This window comes from Falco punctatus (assembly GCF_963210335.1).
Source record: "Falco punctatus genome assembly, chromosome: 11".
NCBI classification, from domain to species: domain Eukaryota; kingdom Metazoa; phylum Chordata; class Aves; order Falconiformes; family Falconidae; genus Falco; species Falco punctatus.
Window position 1 is genome coordinate 2,834,373 of NC_137591.1, and position 15,601 is coordinate 2,849,973.

General features: G+C 44.2%; 1 protein-coding gene across 8 annotated transcripts in view; it reads right to left on the reverse strand.

Moving 5' to 3' along the window:
• Positions 1-9,118, reverse strand: part of RAVER2 (ribonucleoprotein, PTB binding 2) — a 38,226-nt gene extending 29,108 nt beyond the window's left edge. For 7 of the 8 annotated variants that reach the window (XM_080407267.1, XM_080407263.1, XM_080407261.1 and 4 more), the window contains exon 1: positions 8,501-8,819. In XM_080407267.1, coding sequence (XP_080263393.1) covers positions 8,501-8,674 — 174 coding nt within the window. In that variant the 5' untranslated portion in view covers positions 8,675-8,819. Of the gene's footprint in view, positions 1-8,500 lie in introns of all 8 variants that reach the window. The other variant, XM_080407264.1, reaches the window with a different exon arrangement.
• Between the last annotated feature and the right edge of the window lie 6,483 nt (positions 9,119-15,601).

Below are 15,601 nucleotides of genomic sequence, written 5' to 3' on the forward strand. Positions count from 1 at the left end.
GTAAAGATTTTAACACCAACTTCCACAGGTTGTTGCAAACACTGCCAAGTTTTTGTGCAACAGGACCTCGCTGGAAGGTGCCTATACTTGTGCTCCCATGGTCCCTGTGGCAGGCCTGAGACCTTACCTGCAGAGCTGGGTTTGTGTAGTATTGCAGTGAAAGCATTTGTCACGTAAAGACCATTCCGGATAATTTACAAAAATAAAACACACCATGACGACTCTTAAGCAAATGTATACTCCTTCAAACTAAACAGATAAGTAAATATGCGCGTACATTAGACTAAGACTCTTCATAGTATTTTCAGAATTACTAAGACAGCTTTTGAACTCAGGCACTTCTCCAAACTTTACCTTCAACAACTTGCAACACTTGGTTGTTAGAAAAGAACCAACACTGTTACCATTTTAATGTTGTTAACAGTTTCTGTTCCCCACAGCTCAGAGCAGAACTGTCAGGGAAAGCAGTAAGAACACTTTTATCTGCTGCTCCTAACCGGGTTCAGCTGCGCACCACCAAACATCGTGCACCACCAGCACTGAACGCAAACACAGTTGGTCCCTTTGGTGTAAGCAGGTAGCCGGTACTTGGGCCAGGGAGGAGTGTTTACTCTAGGAGGAGAAATGGGTCATCCAAGTCAGGTATATTCTCTGGTGCGAACCTATCAACTTGCAAGGAATGTAAGCAGAGGGCTGTTTCCCTGAGCACAGCAGAAACAAACAGCCACAGGTCGTTCCCGGTTCCTGACCTTCCAATTGCCTGCCCCCCCCTGCCCAGCCACGCCAGCCCTCTCCTCACATCAGGGCCTACCGCCACCACCACACGCACCCACAGAGAAGCCGTTAGCCCCTACCCACACTCTGCGGCAGGAAAACCTTTTGCCCTCCCCAGGTTAGCCTTACCATGGCATCACCTTGTGCTGGGCAGCCATGCAAGAACGGCAAAGCAAGAGCTCACCATTTCTTTTCCCATGAGGTTTAGCAATGCCGTAGTACTAAACCCAGCGATGGCACCGCACACAAGCACTGGTTGCCATCCCCAGTGCCACCACTTTGCCCATGCTCACAATATTCACATTCAAACCATCTGTTGACCAAGCCTGGCCACTGTTAGCATTTTTTCCACATAACGTTCATGAAGTTGCTTCTCCTAAAGGATTGTTTTCCTCTTTTATAATAGAATGAATCTATTAGTCTAAAAACAAGTGACCAACAATCACCACAATAATCACAATTTAACTGCATCATATAAAGTCTAAACATAATGGCAACATCCACTAACGTGCTGGAGGTCTAGATGGCATGAGTGTCACACTGAACATCGGGCTAGATGATAGTATTTCGACAACAAAAGTTTTGAGCAGTTACAAAGCTATCTGGCAGACACAGAGCAGTCACAGATCCCATAAAGTTTCTAACACAAGCACTGTTTATAGTGGGGTCTGTCTTGGCCCTTAATTATTGCACTCCTAGGATCAACTCATAGCCGGCTCCTGAACCAGACCTAAAACTAGCACCAACTCTTGGGCACCGACGTGCGTTTATACCCAAGCAAAACGGAGCAGAGTCCATGCCAGGCAGCTCCTGGGGATGTGTCCCTGGACAGAGCAAGGATGATATGTACCACAGAAAGGGAGAGGAGGAGAGAAAAACAGAGAAGAGAGCTTGCTCAGAGTAACAGCAGTTGCATAGACATGCAGGCCATACCAGCGGCTCTAACTAAACATCTTGGAACAGGAAATGTACAGCCCCTTAAACTTTCAGAGTTCTTAAAAGCAGGCTTCACAGCTAGTTAATCTTAGCATCAGTAAAAATTAAAATCCTAACCAGAAAACAGTCAGTTCACACTTGAAAATTTGCAGAAAAACCAAAACCAAATGCATTAAAAGGAGTTTAAGAGAAACCGCTAATTAATACAGGCTAAATATACCTTAAAAATGCATTATTTACTACTGTAAGAAACATGGTCTTGAAAGACTTCAGTTCTTGTCCTGTCCTGTCTTGTCTTGGGTAGAAAAACTGGCAACATGATATTCTACCACATACGATCAATATGAAATCTGCATCTCTCAAATGGAAAGAATGCTTTCCTCAGAGTGGATCCGTCTTGATGCTTTATTACCTACATTGTTTAAAACGCAAACAAGGAAGGCAGCTACTAACAGGCACATTTGCCCTATCTATCAAATTAGTAAAGCTCAGATTTCACTTCCAATAAAATCAGCTTCTCATACCCAGGATCTCACAGTGCAAGAATACGCAAGAAATACTCAGCCACCACCTGGAACAGCATACTACACGTGTTACACCTCCAGCACCCTAAACCCAAGTGTTTTTCTCTCTCTAGATGTAACACTCATTTGTGTTGTTCTGGCAACAAAAATATTTAACAATTATAACAGTGCCTGGCCAGATTTCTACAGTAAGCTTTAGTGGTGGTTCCAATATAAACACTGTACAAGTCCGGTCTATAACGTGGCTCTCAGTCAGTAGCTGAAGGCCTCAACTTGACACACATATTCTTGAAATGGGAATCAATTATGTCTTAAAAGCAGCTGAGCTAAGTAACATGTTTGGCTAACCAAGAAGTTTTAAATCATCTCGTAACTAAAGAAGACTTTGTTTTCATTTGTAGAGACAGAGCAGGAAAGAGGAGGAGTTCCTGAGAAAAAGAGAGCAAGAAAGAGGAGGGAAAAAGGAGGGAGGGCGGGAGGGAGGGAAAAAGGAGGGAGCGAGGCAAAAAAGTAGTCTGCTATGGGGAAAGAAAAAAAAAGGGGGGGGGAGGTAGTAAGAAAGAGAACATTAGCACAGTTTAAAATTATAATCTTTTACTGAGGGAAAATCCTGGAGCCTCTGTTGGACAATGAGAAGTGGAGGACACAGCACCAATGACAAGGCCGGATACCAAAGCACAAGGTGTGATGCACAGTGCAATTCTAAACACCTCCTGTCTGCTAATGACCACAGAGGTAGGAGGTCCTCAAATTTTCACCAACAGCGCATCGACTGCGGATAAATCTTCCCTTGCTTCTAAAGAGCAAAATCTCAGACAAAGATTGGGCTCACCATACTGTATAGTACGTTCTCTCCTCTGACAAATGTTCAGGGGTTTTTTCAATGTTGCATTCAAGAAAGTTCTTAGATGAGCAACAGCTGTAGGATCAGGTCTAAGATGTTTAGCAGATGTTTACCTGCCCAGGACTCCAGGAACAGTGAGCCCTGAGATGTGCCCTAAAGCTGTTTGCTCAGCACATTCCCTCTTCACTTCCATGAACAGTCACAAACTATGAAAGTTGCAACAAAATCATGCCTGTAATTTTAGGCCACAAACTGCCTCCGGTGCAAACCTTTTTGTTTGAGAACTGACTCCCACTTTTGTAAGATCATACCCTCCAAAGATCTTTATTAAAGGAATGTAAGAAAATGTTAAGAGAGAAGAATAACGGTTTCTCAGTAAAGTTATGACGGACATGGAAGGAAAAACATATTTCTCTGATCTTCCAGAGACATATCAGTGTGTTGATAAGAGGAACACTATGAGACTGGAAATTAATTTCATCATCCTGGGTATTCTGGGTGGTATGCAAGCTAAAGGAAAGATGAAAAAGACATAGAAGAGGTAACACGAGAGAGCAAGAACACAAAGCAAAAGAAAAGCAATAAAGAAAATAAAAAAAACCCCACGTACATCCTAAGGCATGAAAGCTACTCACTATCCAACAAGTATGCCTTTCATGTTCAGTCAGCGTGACAGGGGACTAACTAAAACACAAAGGCCCCTTCTACTTAAACGTCAGGCATACAACAGCCTGGGAGAGAGTACTTCCTCAAATCATCGCAGTTCATTAAAGGCTTTCGATCAAAAAGGAACAAGGAAAAATTGGGGCTAATCCAGGAAGAAAGAAGGGAAGGAAAAAAACCCAAACCCAACCAACCACTCCACCAGAAACAGCATCACGCTAAGCAGTGATCTGTCTTTTGATCAGGAACAGACACCAGTGAAAAAAACTGGGTAGGCACATCAGGTCCCAAAACACAAGATAAATCCCCATCCTGGGCGGACTGCACCAGTTCCTTATCAACACCTAAAAATATTTCATCTTTCTTTAGACTCCATCATACCAAAGAAGAACTACAGGGTATTAAAATAATTAATCAGCCCTACTTTACTTCATGTCCCACATCAAAGTAGAACATTCCCTCTACAACATTTATTTTCTAGCCTCAGGCGTTAAAGAAGAAAAGCAGGAATGTGAACGTAACATGGTGGCATTTGAAAATAATAAAGCACAGGAAAAAACTGCTTGGAAGCAAGTGCATCTCTCACAGAAACTCACTCCTTAACTGCAAAGGAGGGAATCAAAAAGCAAACAGCCCTTGCTGGTCAGCTAATCTTCGCAGTGAAGAGTGGAGATTTTGCTACACATCTCAGTAAAGATTAGCAGGAAAGATAACCCAAGGCCTGTTCTTCCCAACAGCAACTCCATGGGATACAAACTGGTATGCCAGGGTACCAGACTGCTGGCTACCTCACAGTAACGAGCCACTGCTCCTACGGAAGTTAATCAGACATAAATAAGGAACCCCTAACAGTGAAAAAACAGTGCCTTGGGGGAAATCAAAACCACTTCTTGTGATCCACTGAGGTAATTACACAAACCAAAACAAGCAGAAGCTGACTTGCTTCAGCTCCAGCAAAATGAAACTTCCTGTTCAGCAAGGTACAACTTCAGTTACATTCTGGTCATCCTGAAGTCCTTAGCATCTCTTTGCCAGTAAAGAAGAGAAGTTACCATCATTTCCCTCCCTCTCTCTGCCCAGAGCTGTCCTTTTGCCTCCCAGAGCATTCAGAGCAGTTTCAGGGTAATTCCAAGGTCCTTCAATTTGCGATGCATGCCTTTGAACACTGCACTTTCAACAACATATGTGATTGTGTTCCTTGCTGTTGAAATGGATTCATTGATTCATCAGCAATGACAGTTCAGGGAGATGCACACACAAGGCAATCGCAAGAGATGTCCAACCAAGAGACTGACAATTCATTGCCGAGCGCTGACCAGAATAAAACGAACAACTACAACCGAGCTTAGCTTTAAGTCTCTTTGCAAAGATTCTCAATACAAACATCAGCCTTGCCACAACACTGCAGCAGAGGACATTAATCTAACAAGAACACACCCACTATCTCTTATTTTCAAGAAGACAGACACCAGTGGGACAACCTTGCCTGTCTTACTGTAAAACATCACATTATCAGTGCCCTCCTAGGATTCCTTGAATCCTTCTAATGGCCCTACACACTAACGAAGGCATAAAATTATTACTCTGGTAAGAGCAAATGACAGTTCCCCACTCTTGCAGTAAGAATTGCAAGTGAGAGGAGTATGTCCATTTCTAGGTCGTTATCACACCACAGCACAGTTCAAGTACTGTGCTGGAGGAATCCGACAAGGATGACTATAGGGACCTAACTGGCAACTCTGGAAGACTTCACCATGACAGGACAGTACAAAGTCAATTGACTTGCCAACTAAACAGAAAACGGGCAATTTGCCTTCAAGAACAGCAAAGGTGCTATATAAAAATGTTTACTGCAGATCTGTCACCAAAAAATCCTTTCTCCATCGCTGCAGTGAGAGAACTGCTTGAAGAAATACTAATCCTGCAAGTATGTATTTGCAGAAAGAATCTTCGTGATGTAATTTTGACTTAATTAGTTCCCCTTCGGATTTCCTTCATATTGAGACCCAATGAGAAAAAGCTTGTCAATGCTGACTTTCTTGGGTGCTACAGACTGCACGGTGCTTTTTATTCCAACTGTCCTCCTTCTTGAAAGCAGGCTCTGGATTTCCTCAGGAACAGCGATGTTGCCAAATGCATTTAGAGAGAATGCCACTTGCCAAGATTCAAATGTGGGCAACCTCTGACCCTTAACAATGCTCACCCAGCACCTAAAGTGCTGAACACTTCGGACATTTAAAGATCCCTGTTTGGTTTCTAAGACTACAAACCTGTGGTAACGTTTCATGGCTAAGGCACATCTCTTCTATGGCCTTAATTTATTTTATTTTTTTTTTAACTTCGGTTTCACACAGGTGGAACTCCAAAGGTAACAGAAGATTACAATAATAAAGAAAACAACCTGTTAATATGTAGCTACAACTGACAGAGGAAAATGCTTGTTACCTAATTTCACCTAACAAAAATTGGGAGTTTTGTTCTCATTTTGAAGATGATGAGCCTTCTGACAGAACCGAGTATCTCCAGCAATCTGTATCAGTAGAACAGCGGTTTCTCATTTGGAAACTATTTTGGTGAATCTTGGTCTCACTCTTCACTTACTAACAACAAATGATAGCAAACTCAGCACCCCAATGATTAGAGATGAATATTTACATTTATGAAAACCTGTTCTAGAAGACTTTGCCGCATTTTAACATTTAATGTACAACTCTTTCCTCACGGTGAATAAACTGACCAGATCAGCAACAGTTTATCTGATTTTACTCGGCTAACCGATCACTTCAAGAAGGAAACAGCAGACAAAGCACCTCTGCGCGGTGTTTACCAAGAGTGTTAATTTGAAATAACTAATGTTAAGTTTGGTGGTAATTTTTGGAAATGCCTGACAGCCAACTACACAGGTATACTTAACATGCCTGACCACAAACATACTTCTCCTTTCCAAAACTGCTCCAGGACAGAAACTTTCTCTGTACAGCACAACTATTCTGCCTTTACATGCCATCACCAATAGCTCAACAACGTTAACAAATGTAAATGACATTTTTTGAAACGGTATTTCAGGACCTGTACATGGTGGTACTGTTCTATCCTATGAAGAGGTGAACATCAGGACCTTACATACGGAGAAAAAGGCATCTAAACGCTACTTCTAAGTTATCAAAACAAAATGGCAAACTTCCAAAATATTACGTGGCTGCCAAATCGGACCTTCACACTACTATTTCCCTGTAGCATTCTTTGTCTGACCAGGCAACGCCAAGCCTGATGGCTTCCATATGGGTGAGATGTGCTTTTAGGCAGCACACATGTGAATTCATGAAGTACCTGCTGCACGCAACAGGAGCAAGTTAACACAACTGTTTTGAGTGTCAGACAAAGTGATCCTGTTCCAGCTATCTGCAGAAAGCATCCTGTGATACACCAGTAAGCCCTCTCTGTCAACACAGTCACGTGTGACAGCTTCTTGAAGAGACGATGAGGATTCGCAGGTTTTTCCAAGTTGTGAGTTTACTATTGGATTAGGTTATTAGGTTGCTATACACAGAGGTGAGGCTCTACACGTAAAACATCGTGCAGGACCACAGCAAAGCTGCCGTATCTAAAACTCTACCTATAATCACACTACAAGCAACAGACCAAAAGGTGCCGGGTATGCGAGAACAAAATATGAAGTGCTGCGGCGAGCAAGCTCGGTACTCTGGATCAAATTACACTGATCGCTGAAAGATTCTCTCCAAAATGAATGGTCCCTTTCCGCCGGAGTTATGGAGAAAATGATAGTCTACACGTGTGCACTTACCCGCAGGTAGCAAACTTGCCCGTGCTTTAGGGAGAGAAGGGAAGAGACACAAGGAGCGGTTTAGAACAAAAGCTGTAATTACTTATTTTTTTATACTTGTGCATCAAGTTGAGTATTTGGATCTGGTAAAGATCCGGTAAGTGACTGGGCTACCAAATCACCTCACAGACCGACTCATGCATTAGTTCACGAATTTGCCGATCTTCTGCTATGAACAGCAGTAATTTGAGCGGAATTTTCCTAAACCACCACCAGACTGCAGAAACCCACTTTCACTGAACACACGCTGCTCACCTCCGGAAAAAAAAAAAAAGCCTTTTAGCTTTGTTTTTACACAGAAACGGGCTGTAAAGGCGCCTTACCTGTTCGGCGAGGGCAGGCGCGCAGGTGCCCCCGCGCCAGTAACGGCCCGCGCCGGCCGTCGCCTCTCCTCAGGGGCCGCCACACAGGCGCTACCCCGCGCCGCCGCCCAGGGAACCGGGGCTGCCCCGGGACCGCAGCTGCTCCCTCACTCCCGGGCCCGGCCCGGCTCCCGCAGGCGGGCGGGCACCACCGCGGCGCCCTGCCCTGCCAGGCGTCGCGCCCCGCGGATGAGGGAGACGGTTCCCGCCCGGGGGAGGCCAGGCTGCAGCCGCTCTCCGCAGGCACCGCGGCCACGGGCGGTAACAAAGCCCATCTGCCACGGGAGGCGTCGGGAGAAGCCCGAGCCGACCCGCGGGGGGCACGAAGGAAGGAAGGGAGGGAGGGAGAAGGGTGCGAAGCTGCAGCCCACGGAATCCCCGAGGACGAGGGCTAACGGCGGGCCGCCCCGCACCTCCCTCAGGCCGGCCCCGCGGAGCGGCTCCCCCGCAGCAGCCGGCCCCGCTGCGGGCGCTTCCCCGGGCACGAGCCGCCTGAGGCGCCGGCGGGAGCGCGCCACGCCGCCGGCCGGCTGAGGGGAGGCGGCGGCCGTACCTGGCTGCTGCTCTCGGCCGGCAGGTTCCTCAGCAGGATCTTACGCCTGTTGCCCAGCTCCCGGCGGGTGCTCGCCAGGCGCCTCGCCACCTCCTCGGCGCCCAGCGCCGGCGGCCGAACCCCCCGCGACGACTCCGCGGGCAGCTCCGCGCCGCGCTCGGCTGCTGCCGCCATCTTGCAGAGCGCCCGGCCGAGCGGGGGGAGCCGCGGCGGTGGGCGGGCGGGCGAGCGGGGGGAGCCGCGGGGCACGGCACGGCACGGCCCGCCGGCGGGGCGCAGAGAACCACACCAGGCCCCGCCGCCCGCTCCCCGCCCCCGGCCCGCCCCCCGCTCCCCGGCCCTGCTGGGGCAGCCGGGACCCGCGCAGCCCGCGCTGACGAGCCCGGCGGGGGGCAGCCCGCGGGGAGGGGCCGCAGCCCACTCTGAGGAGAGAAGGGCGGGGCGGGGGCGGAGCCCGGCGCTGCCCTTCCCGCCCCCGGCCCGCCGCCTCCTCGGGGCGCGTGGGGATGCGCGGGAGCAGCGGGCCGCGGTAACGCGCCTGCGGAAGGACTGCGCGCTCTCGAGGAGAGCCTGGGCTGCGTTATGAGGGAAGCGACCCCAGGAGCCATCATGGCAGAGGCGCCTCACAGAGGCCAAGGCCTGGGCAGCGGCCCTCTCCCCTCACCCGTGCCGGCACGTCCCTGTCCCCTCCCGCCATCACCACCCTCCTTAGGGACAAGTTCACCCAGAGACACTGAAACGCAGGATGACAACAAAATAAAGCAGGTCTGGAGTGAACCCAAACGCTCCCTCCACGGTTAGCAGGCACCACGGGCCGAGATGATCTTGTTCTAATTTTATTCTCCATCGGAAACATACCAAACAAATTACACAGCCTCCAAATGGGTAAACCAAGGCCTGCCCTCGCGGCAGGAGTCACCCTCTGGTGGCAAAGCACCCTGTAATGGCGGCTGGGCAGGCGCAGGGCTCGCGACTCTCGACAGGAGCACGACATCCCGACAGAAGGAAAGCATTCCTGCGAGTCACTATCAAATATATTTCCCCTTCTACAAAGCATCCATCCATAAAAAATGTTTCACTCTGTTAGTCAGCACTTACTTTAAAAAAATAGAACAGATTGTTCTCCTGGAAAACTCATTTCCCCTTACCATAGTTACTTGCAATGTCACTTACAACACAGTAAATTTAGCTCTTACTATTGTCAGCACTGCTATAAATGAATGAAGAAGAATTTCAATATTTGTATCCGGTTTTAGATGTAAGGCTGGCCACAAAGAACAAGCAAAAGAGAATCCAAATCTGAAAAACAGTAGTCTTAAAAAGGAAATGGGAAACACGCTCTTAGTTAAAACTGGGGATATTTGACTGGGTTCTTATCAAGAAAATCTAATTCCGCATGAGAATTCTTGACCAAGTTTCAAGTGCCATTTTAGAGACAAGGCTTACCAGTTACAGAAAAATAAACCCCAACCACGTAACACAACCAAATAACAATAGTGGGTTTAGAAATTGCTTTAGGCCAAACCAAAGCTAGCAAAGAATCCTGGACCTCCGTTACTTCTAAAATTAATTGCAAAATTACTGAGCAAACAGTAATCAAAGTAGGTTTTTGTGTGCTATTAAAAAAGTTGTCATGAGCTGACAAACTTCTCTTCAAGGGCTTCCTTTTCCCTATTTGTTTTGAACAGGTAACGTTCTTCCTCCTGCAATATTTGCATTATGTGTAATGATTTTTTGGAAATCAGAGGTGCGAACGGCACTTGTAAACAGTTCATATATTTGTCATAGGAGAACTTGAGAACTGCCAAATTCAGCCTGTTCTGAAAAATATTAGCTTAGCCCTAATACTTAAACCCAGGAACAGGGGAAAACTACTATAACAAATCATTAGCGTGAGATCTGATCCAAAAAAAATTTCATAGTCTTAGAAAAACAAGATAAGCCACCATTCTTTGAGAAATTTAACTGAAAAGTAAGTACATACCTGCCTTTTTTTTTTGAAATTTCAGATGAAGACTTGCTTCTTAAAATGGCTAAATAACTTTTCCAGCACAAGCTGCGAGTATAGTCTTCTTAAGCCCTAAGGATTCAGAAAGTCTTTATCATACTACCTATAAAACTATCCATGGAAGAGATAAAAAAGTTATGAGAGAAAAGTCTGCTAGTTGCTATTTACAAATATTGTGATTTTCAGATCAAGCTATGAAATTGAAGTCAGGGTACTAAATACCATCTCCTCAAAACCTGTCTGAAGTATATTGTAAATATGTGATCTAAATTACTCTGGAACCATGAATAAGATCGCTTTGCTAGGAGTGCTGAAACACGTAACTATCTGCTAAGAAATAATTATCAGATTAAGCTATTACAGTAGAAATTATATATCTGTTCAAACATCATACAGTTTAGTGAAGCTAATGAAGTAGTGAAAGCAGAGTAATTAATGATACCGTTAGTTTTTTTCAGTTAGAAGATGGACACTGGTTCACCTGTGTGCTGCTGATAATTAATCCTACGCATAGCAATTGTCCTCTCAAAAGCTGCCTGCCTTTCCTCTTTAATAGGCTGCAGGTGTATCTGAATGGAAGCCATTAAAAGTGCGCTGCTAAAAGAAAGAATTCAGAAATGAATAGTTTGATATTAATAGCAAAAATAAAACTACTGCAGTATTAGTTGTCAATAGTTCCAGAGAAGTGTAAGCATTTTTCTTGCTTAGAGATACATATTTAAAAGACTGTATTTTGTAGGTAGAAGTATTCATTGCCCCCTCCCCCCCGCCCCCTATTCACATTTCATTCTGCTTACAGGTAGTTGACGTTGCACATGTAGATTAAGGAATTGCCTGCAGAAAGAGGCAACTACAAAGTGCTGCGGGGAGACAGCAGGAAAGATCAAAGAAACTGCCATGTGTCTGTGGAGGCGGTCCATGAAAAGGAGCAAGGAGGTAGCCACGCGTCACTTTGGATGACAACCAAAATCAGCCAAACAGGCACCAGCACCAAAACCCAATCTGACCAGAGGAAATATTCCCTCCTGAACCCAGATGTCACCCCTGTTTTGAACTACAGTACACCCTCAAAGGTACCTGGAGAATTAAAATATAATTTTAAATAAAAGAACAATCAAAATTAGCCACCGATAAAGTAAAATGCCAGAGTCCTTTGGAATCCCCCCTGCCCCAAGCATCAGTGGGCACATTAACACAGTGTAGAGGTTGTGCAAGCCCACAATCCAGCCTCCTTTGAACTGCCAAAAACTTAGCAATGCATTAGATAGGCAGTTCTCTCATTTGACGAGTTAAACTTCTGCCTTTGGAAATTCTCCCATTTTACCATAGTTTCTGCCAGAAGCACCAGAACACCAGGCTGGTCGCACGGGTTACTGTCCTCCGTGCCGGTTTTGGCCAGTGCTCCTTCAGGTCAGCCGTTACTGCACTCACCTGCATTCTTTGTAACCGCTAACTACTTTGTACCGGTGAAAATAAATTGTGCGAGATGAAGGAGCCCTTGCTAACCTATGCTGTGAGAGCTGACGCAGGTTAGGGAATCCTCTCACAAGCCTTTACGCTGCTCTATCCACAGGAGTGGGGAACGCCTTCATGAACACGCTGTGATGGTGCATGCAACCAGGATGAAATGCAGGTGGTAACAGTTTTCACCCGGCTGTACCCAGGAGAGCAAGAGAACAGTGAGCCAACGCATGTATGTATTTTCCTTGAAGAATTTCATCTGGTTGGTTACAGGCCATCCTTCTATATGCGGATGCTGGATGCGTTTGTTTGCATGACTATACTGTTACTCTCTGTCGCTTTCAAAGGAAAGCCCTACATGCTTTGCACTCTACAAACAGTGTTCAGTTTTCTAATGCCCTTTCATTATGTTTCAAAATCACTGCAAAAGCAAAAAGCGCTATTTAAAAAATATCAGGAAAGTATAGTGATCTGCAAATGTAACTTCGGTTGCACTGCCGACTTGATGCTATTACGCAGATAAGCCACTTTGCGGTAATTTAATTTAGTTCAGTAAATTCCTTGTTAATTAAGTGTAATGTACCCATCCACAGCAGCTGCTTTTGTACCTCTTCTAAGCTGAAGATTAATTTACACATGCTTCTGCAGCTTTGAAGTAATACAAGCCATATATATTTTGTCATTTTTATGGGATGACAGTCATAAAACACAATTGTATCACAGACATTTTTTCTGAATTAAAGATGCACTCAGGCATAATTGTCCATGTTCAAAAGTACAAACAAGTTCAGATCTGTGCAGGTAAAATAAAACCAAGATTTAGAACATCTGGATCTCAAAGACCCATCTGATGTTCCCAGGTATATGAGGGGTACTAAAAATGTATCTGTGAGCTCTTAGACAAGTGGTTTCTTATGTGAAAGAGAAATCTAAGCGATTTTCTAAAACCCAAAACCACGTGATTGGTATGTTTCCTGCAGTGAGGGTGTGGAATCCATCGGTCACTCCAAATTTGAAGCTTCCATAAAAATCCCTGCTTCCTAGCACCACTTCATGTGAACAAAGTGTAAACAATACCATTCTCTTCAGTCTGTATTATGGCCTGTTTCAAGCTCTAGCTGCTCCTTTTGCTTCATTAGGAAACATGTTTTGAAACCAAAAGACATAGACTCAGTTTTCAACATCGGTAATTAGTTCAGCAATAAACAACGAGTATCTAGATGGTATCTCACAAATGTATGCTGCCTCCAAATTATACCAGAGGTGCCAAAAGAGGTCCTTTTCACCATCTTTCTAACAAATACGTTCAGTATTCTCAGTATTAACATTTTGTAGTGCAGTTAACACTGTGGATCATTAAGAAACAAATAGAATTTCCTATCAAATTACTAACCTAGAACAGCCCAGTGAGCAACTGATACCTTCAGGATTCTGATGAAGCAAAAACTTTGTAACCCTGCTCTGCAGCTACTGCATAGTCTCGGGCTTTGCTTCTTCCACGGGGTTACAATTCACTAATTCACCATCAGAATAACTCAGCATGTCTAGACTGCAGTTTTGTTGAGTCAGGTATTGTGACATGGTAAATCCTCCCAACTAACTGCTAAGCTCTTTTTAATACCAGAGATATTTTGATTAATGTTTCATTCTCCAAGCACTTAGGAACTGCAGTAATACAGGATCAGACTTCAGGTCCATCACATCATATCCCGGCAGTGCCCATCTTGTCGAAGAGATGCCAGCTGGGCAGCAGATTGCTTCAGAGATCACAACAGCCACACGCTTCATTCAGAGCTGCACTGCCAATACAGTTATTTTCATTTTGCTCACACTCCTTTGCAGGAGCCTTGTATGTGCTGTACGTAGCTCACATTCACTGGAATCTGTCAGGTACTGCTGTGTATGACCAAAAATGGGATGTTGCTTTACTCCTGAAATGTTCTTCCAATCAGACAGAAAACCACTTCAAGTGCCCACAGCTGAACATCTTCTTTTTAGGTGGAACCTGATAGCTATTAAATCTGATATACCACTGCTCCTAAGTGAGTTAGGGATGATGGATTATCTCACTACCAGAATGGTTAGCAGCTTCTCCTCAGTTTCCATTCTGTTACACAGTGGTCTGCAAATAAACCGTAAAAAGATAAAAGAGGTAAGAGCTGTAACTTACAAAGAGAGTAACTATTCTGAGGAAACCATTACACTGAAATGTAACGGTCTATTTTGGGAATCGTGGTCTTTGCAGTAGAATTTATAATCTTTATTGCCTAATGCGTATCATTAGCAAATCTGTGTGAAGGTTATATTTAGAAACAGCAAAAAAAGAGTAAATCTCAAAACAAACCACCACAAAACAAACCCAGCTTCTTGGATAACAACTGAGAACAAAAGAAAAGAAGATGAAACAAATATTATGAGTACAGTCCTCTTCAATACATGGCCCTAAAGGCCAGTATATTCGCAGGGAGACCTCAGCAATGCTTTCTCTTAAAACAATGCCTTCCCTATTTTATATCACCGTTCTTCCAAATAAATAAATACATCTATAAAATTAGGCTTTATTTTTCCTCATTCAGAGTCATCTCAAAATGTAATAATAACTTACTGGCTGAAAGTACGTTTTAGCAATTTTAGTATTAAAAAGAAATAAAATGTTCCTTGGGTTTCTAGCAAAAGCAGATACAACCCTACATTCTTCCACAGAGTATTTTTATTGGCTAATCTGTTAATGTGATGCAAACCGTAGTTTCAAATCCTTCTGTCTCAGATTTGTGTGAAAATAAGTGCTTATTTTCCAGGAACTGGAAAGTGATAATTGAAAGTTCACAGGAAATTGTGAAATGATTTCACATAAAAAACCCCAGTGAAATCATAATATTGAATTAAAGCATTCACTAGGGCACATTGGTACATCACCATTACTATCTCATTTACAGCCCCCACGGATCTGGCTAATTATAAACTTGAAGGAAATCTTTAACATGATTAACTGAATAGTTAGTACGTACTGGGAGTGAACAGGCTTCTTACCAGCAATTTGTTTTGCTGTGATAAACCAGTCAGTGATTTATCCCTGCCAGCAGAGGTTGGAATTTGAAACACCCCCACAATATTTTGTCCTTAAAAATGCTGCAACTTGTTAAATACGGAAAACTGGCATAAAGGATGTAATGCAAGCTAAACATTCCCAATGCATTCTTAAAAAAATTTATGAGACTTTAAAATGTGCTGGCATTCAGTTATGAAAAGGTTTCCAAGGAAACTGTCATGCAACATGACTTTTTGCTATAAACACACTTACTGAAGTATCTAACTTCTACATGTGCATTCTGTTTTCATGGGGAGAAAAAAAAAAAACCAAAACAAAACCATCAAAACCCACCAAACCACACCCCCCCCGTCCCTCTTCCTGTTTTCCAGGTTCTCTGGCTGAGGTTACAGCACTAACGCATTTCGACTTTTTTATAGAGATTTCCTTGGTTAAGCTGCAATGGAAGTAAACACTTAGAGAGGTTATTATAATTTTGCGGGAATTAGATCATGTAGGTTAATTACTGAACCTTTAATCTCTCCCAATTGCATGTGATTTGCATACATTATGCCAAAAGAATTGACGTTGGGAGCAAATTAAT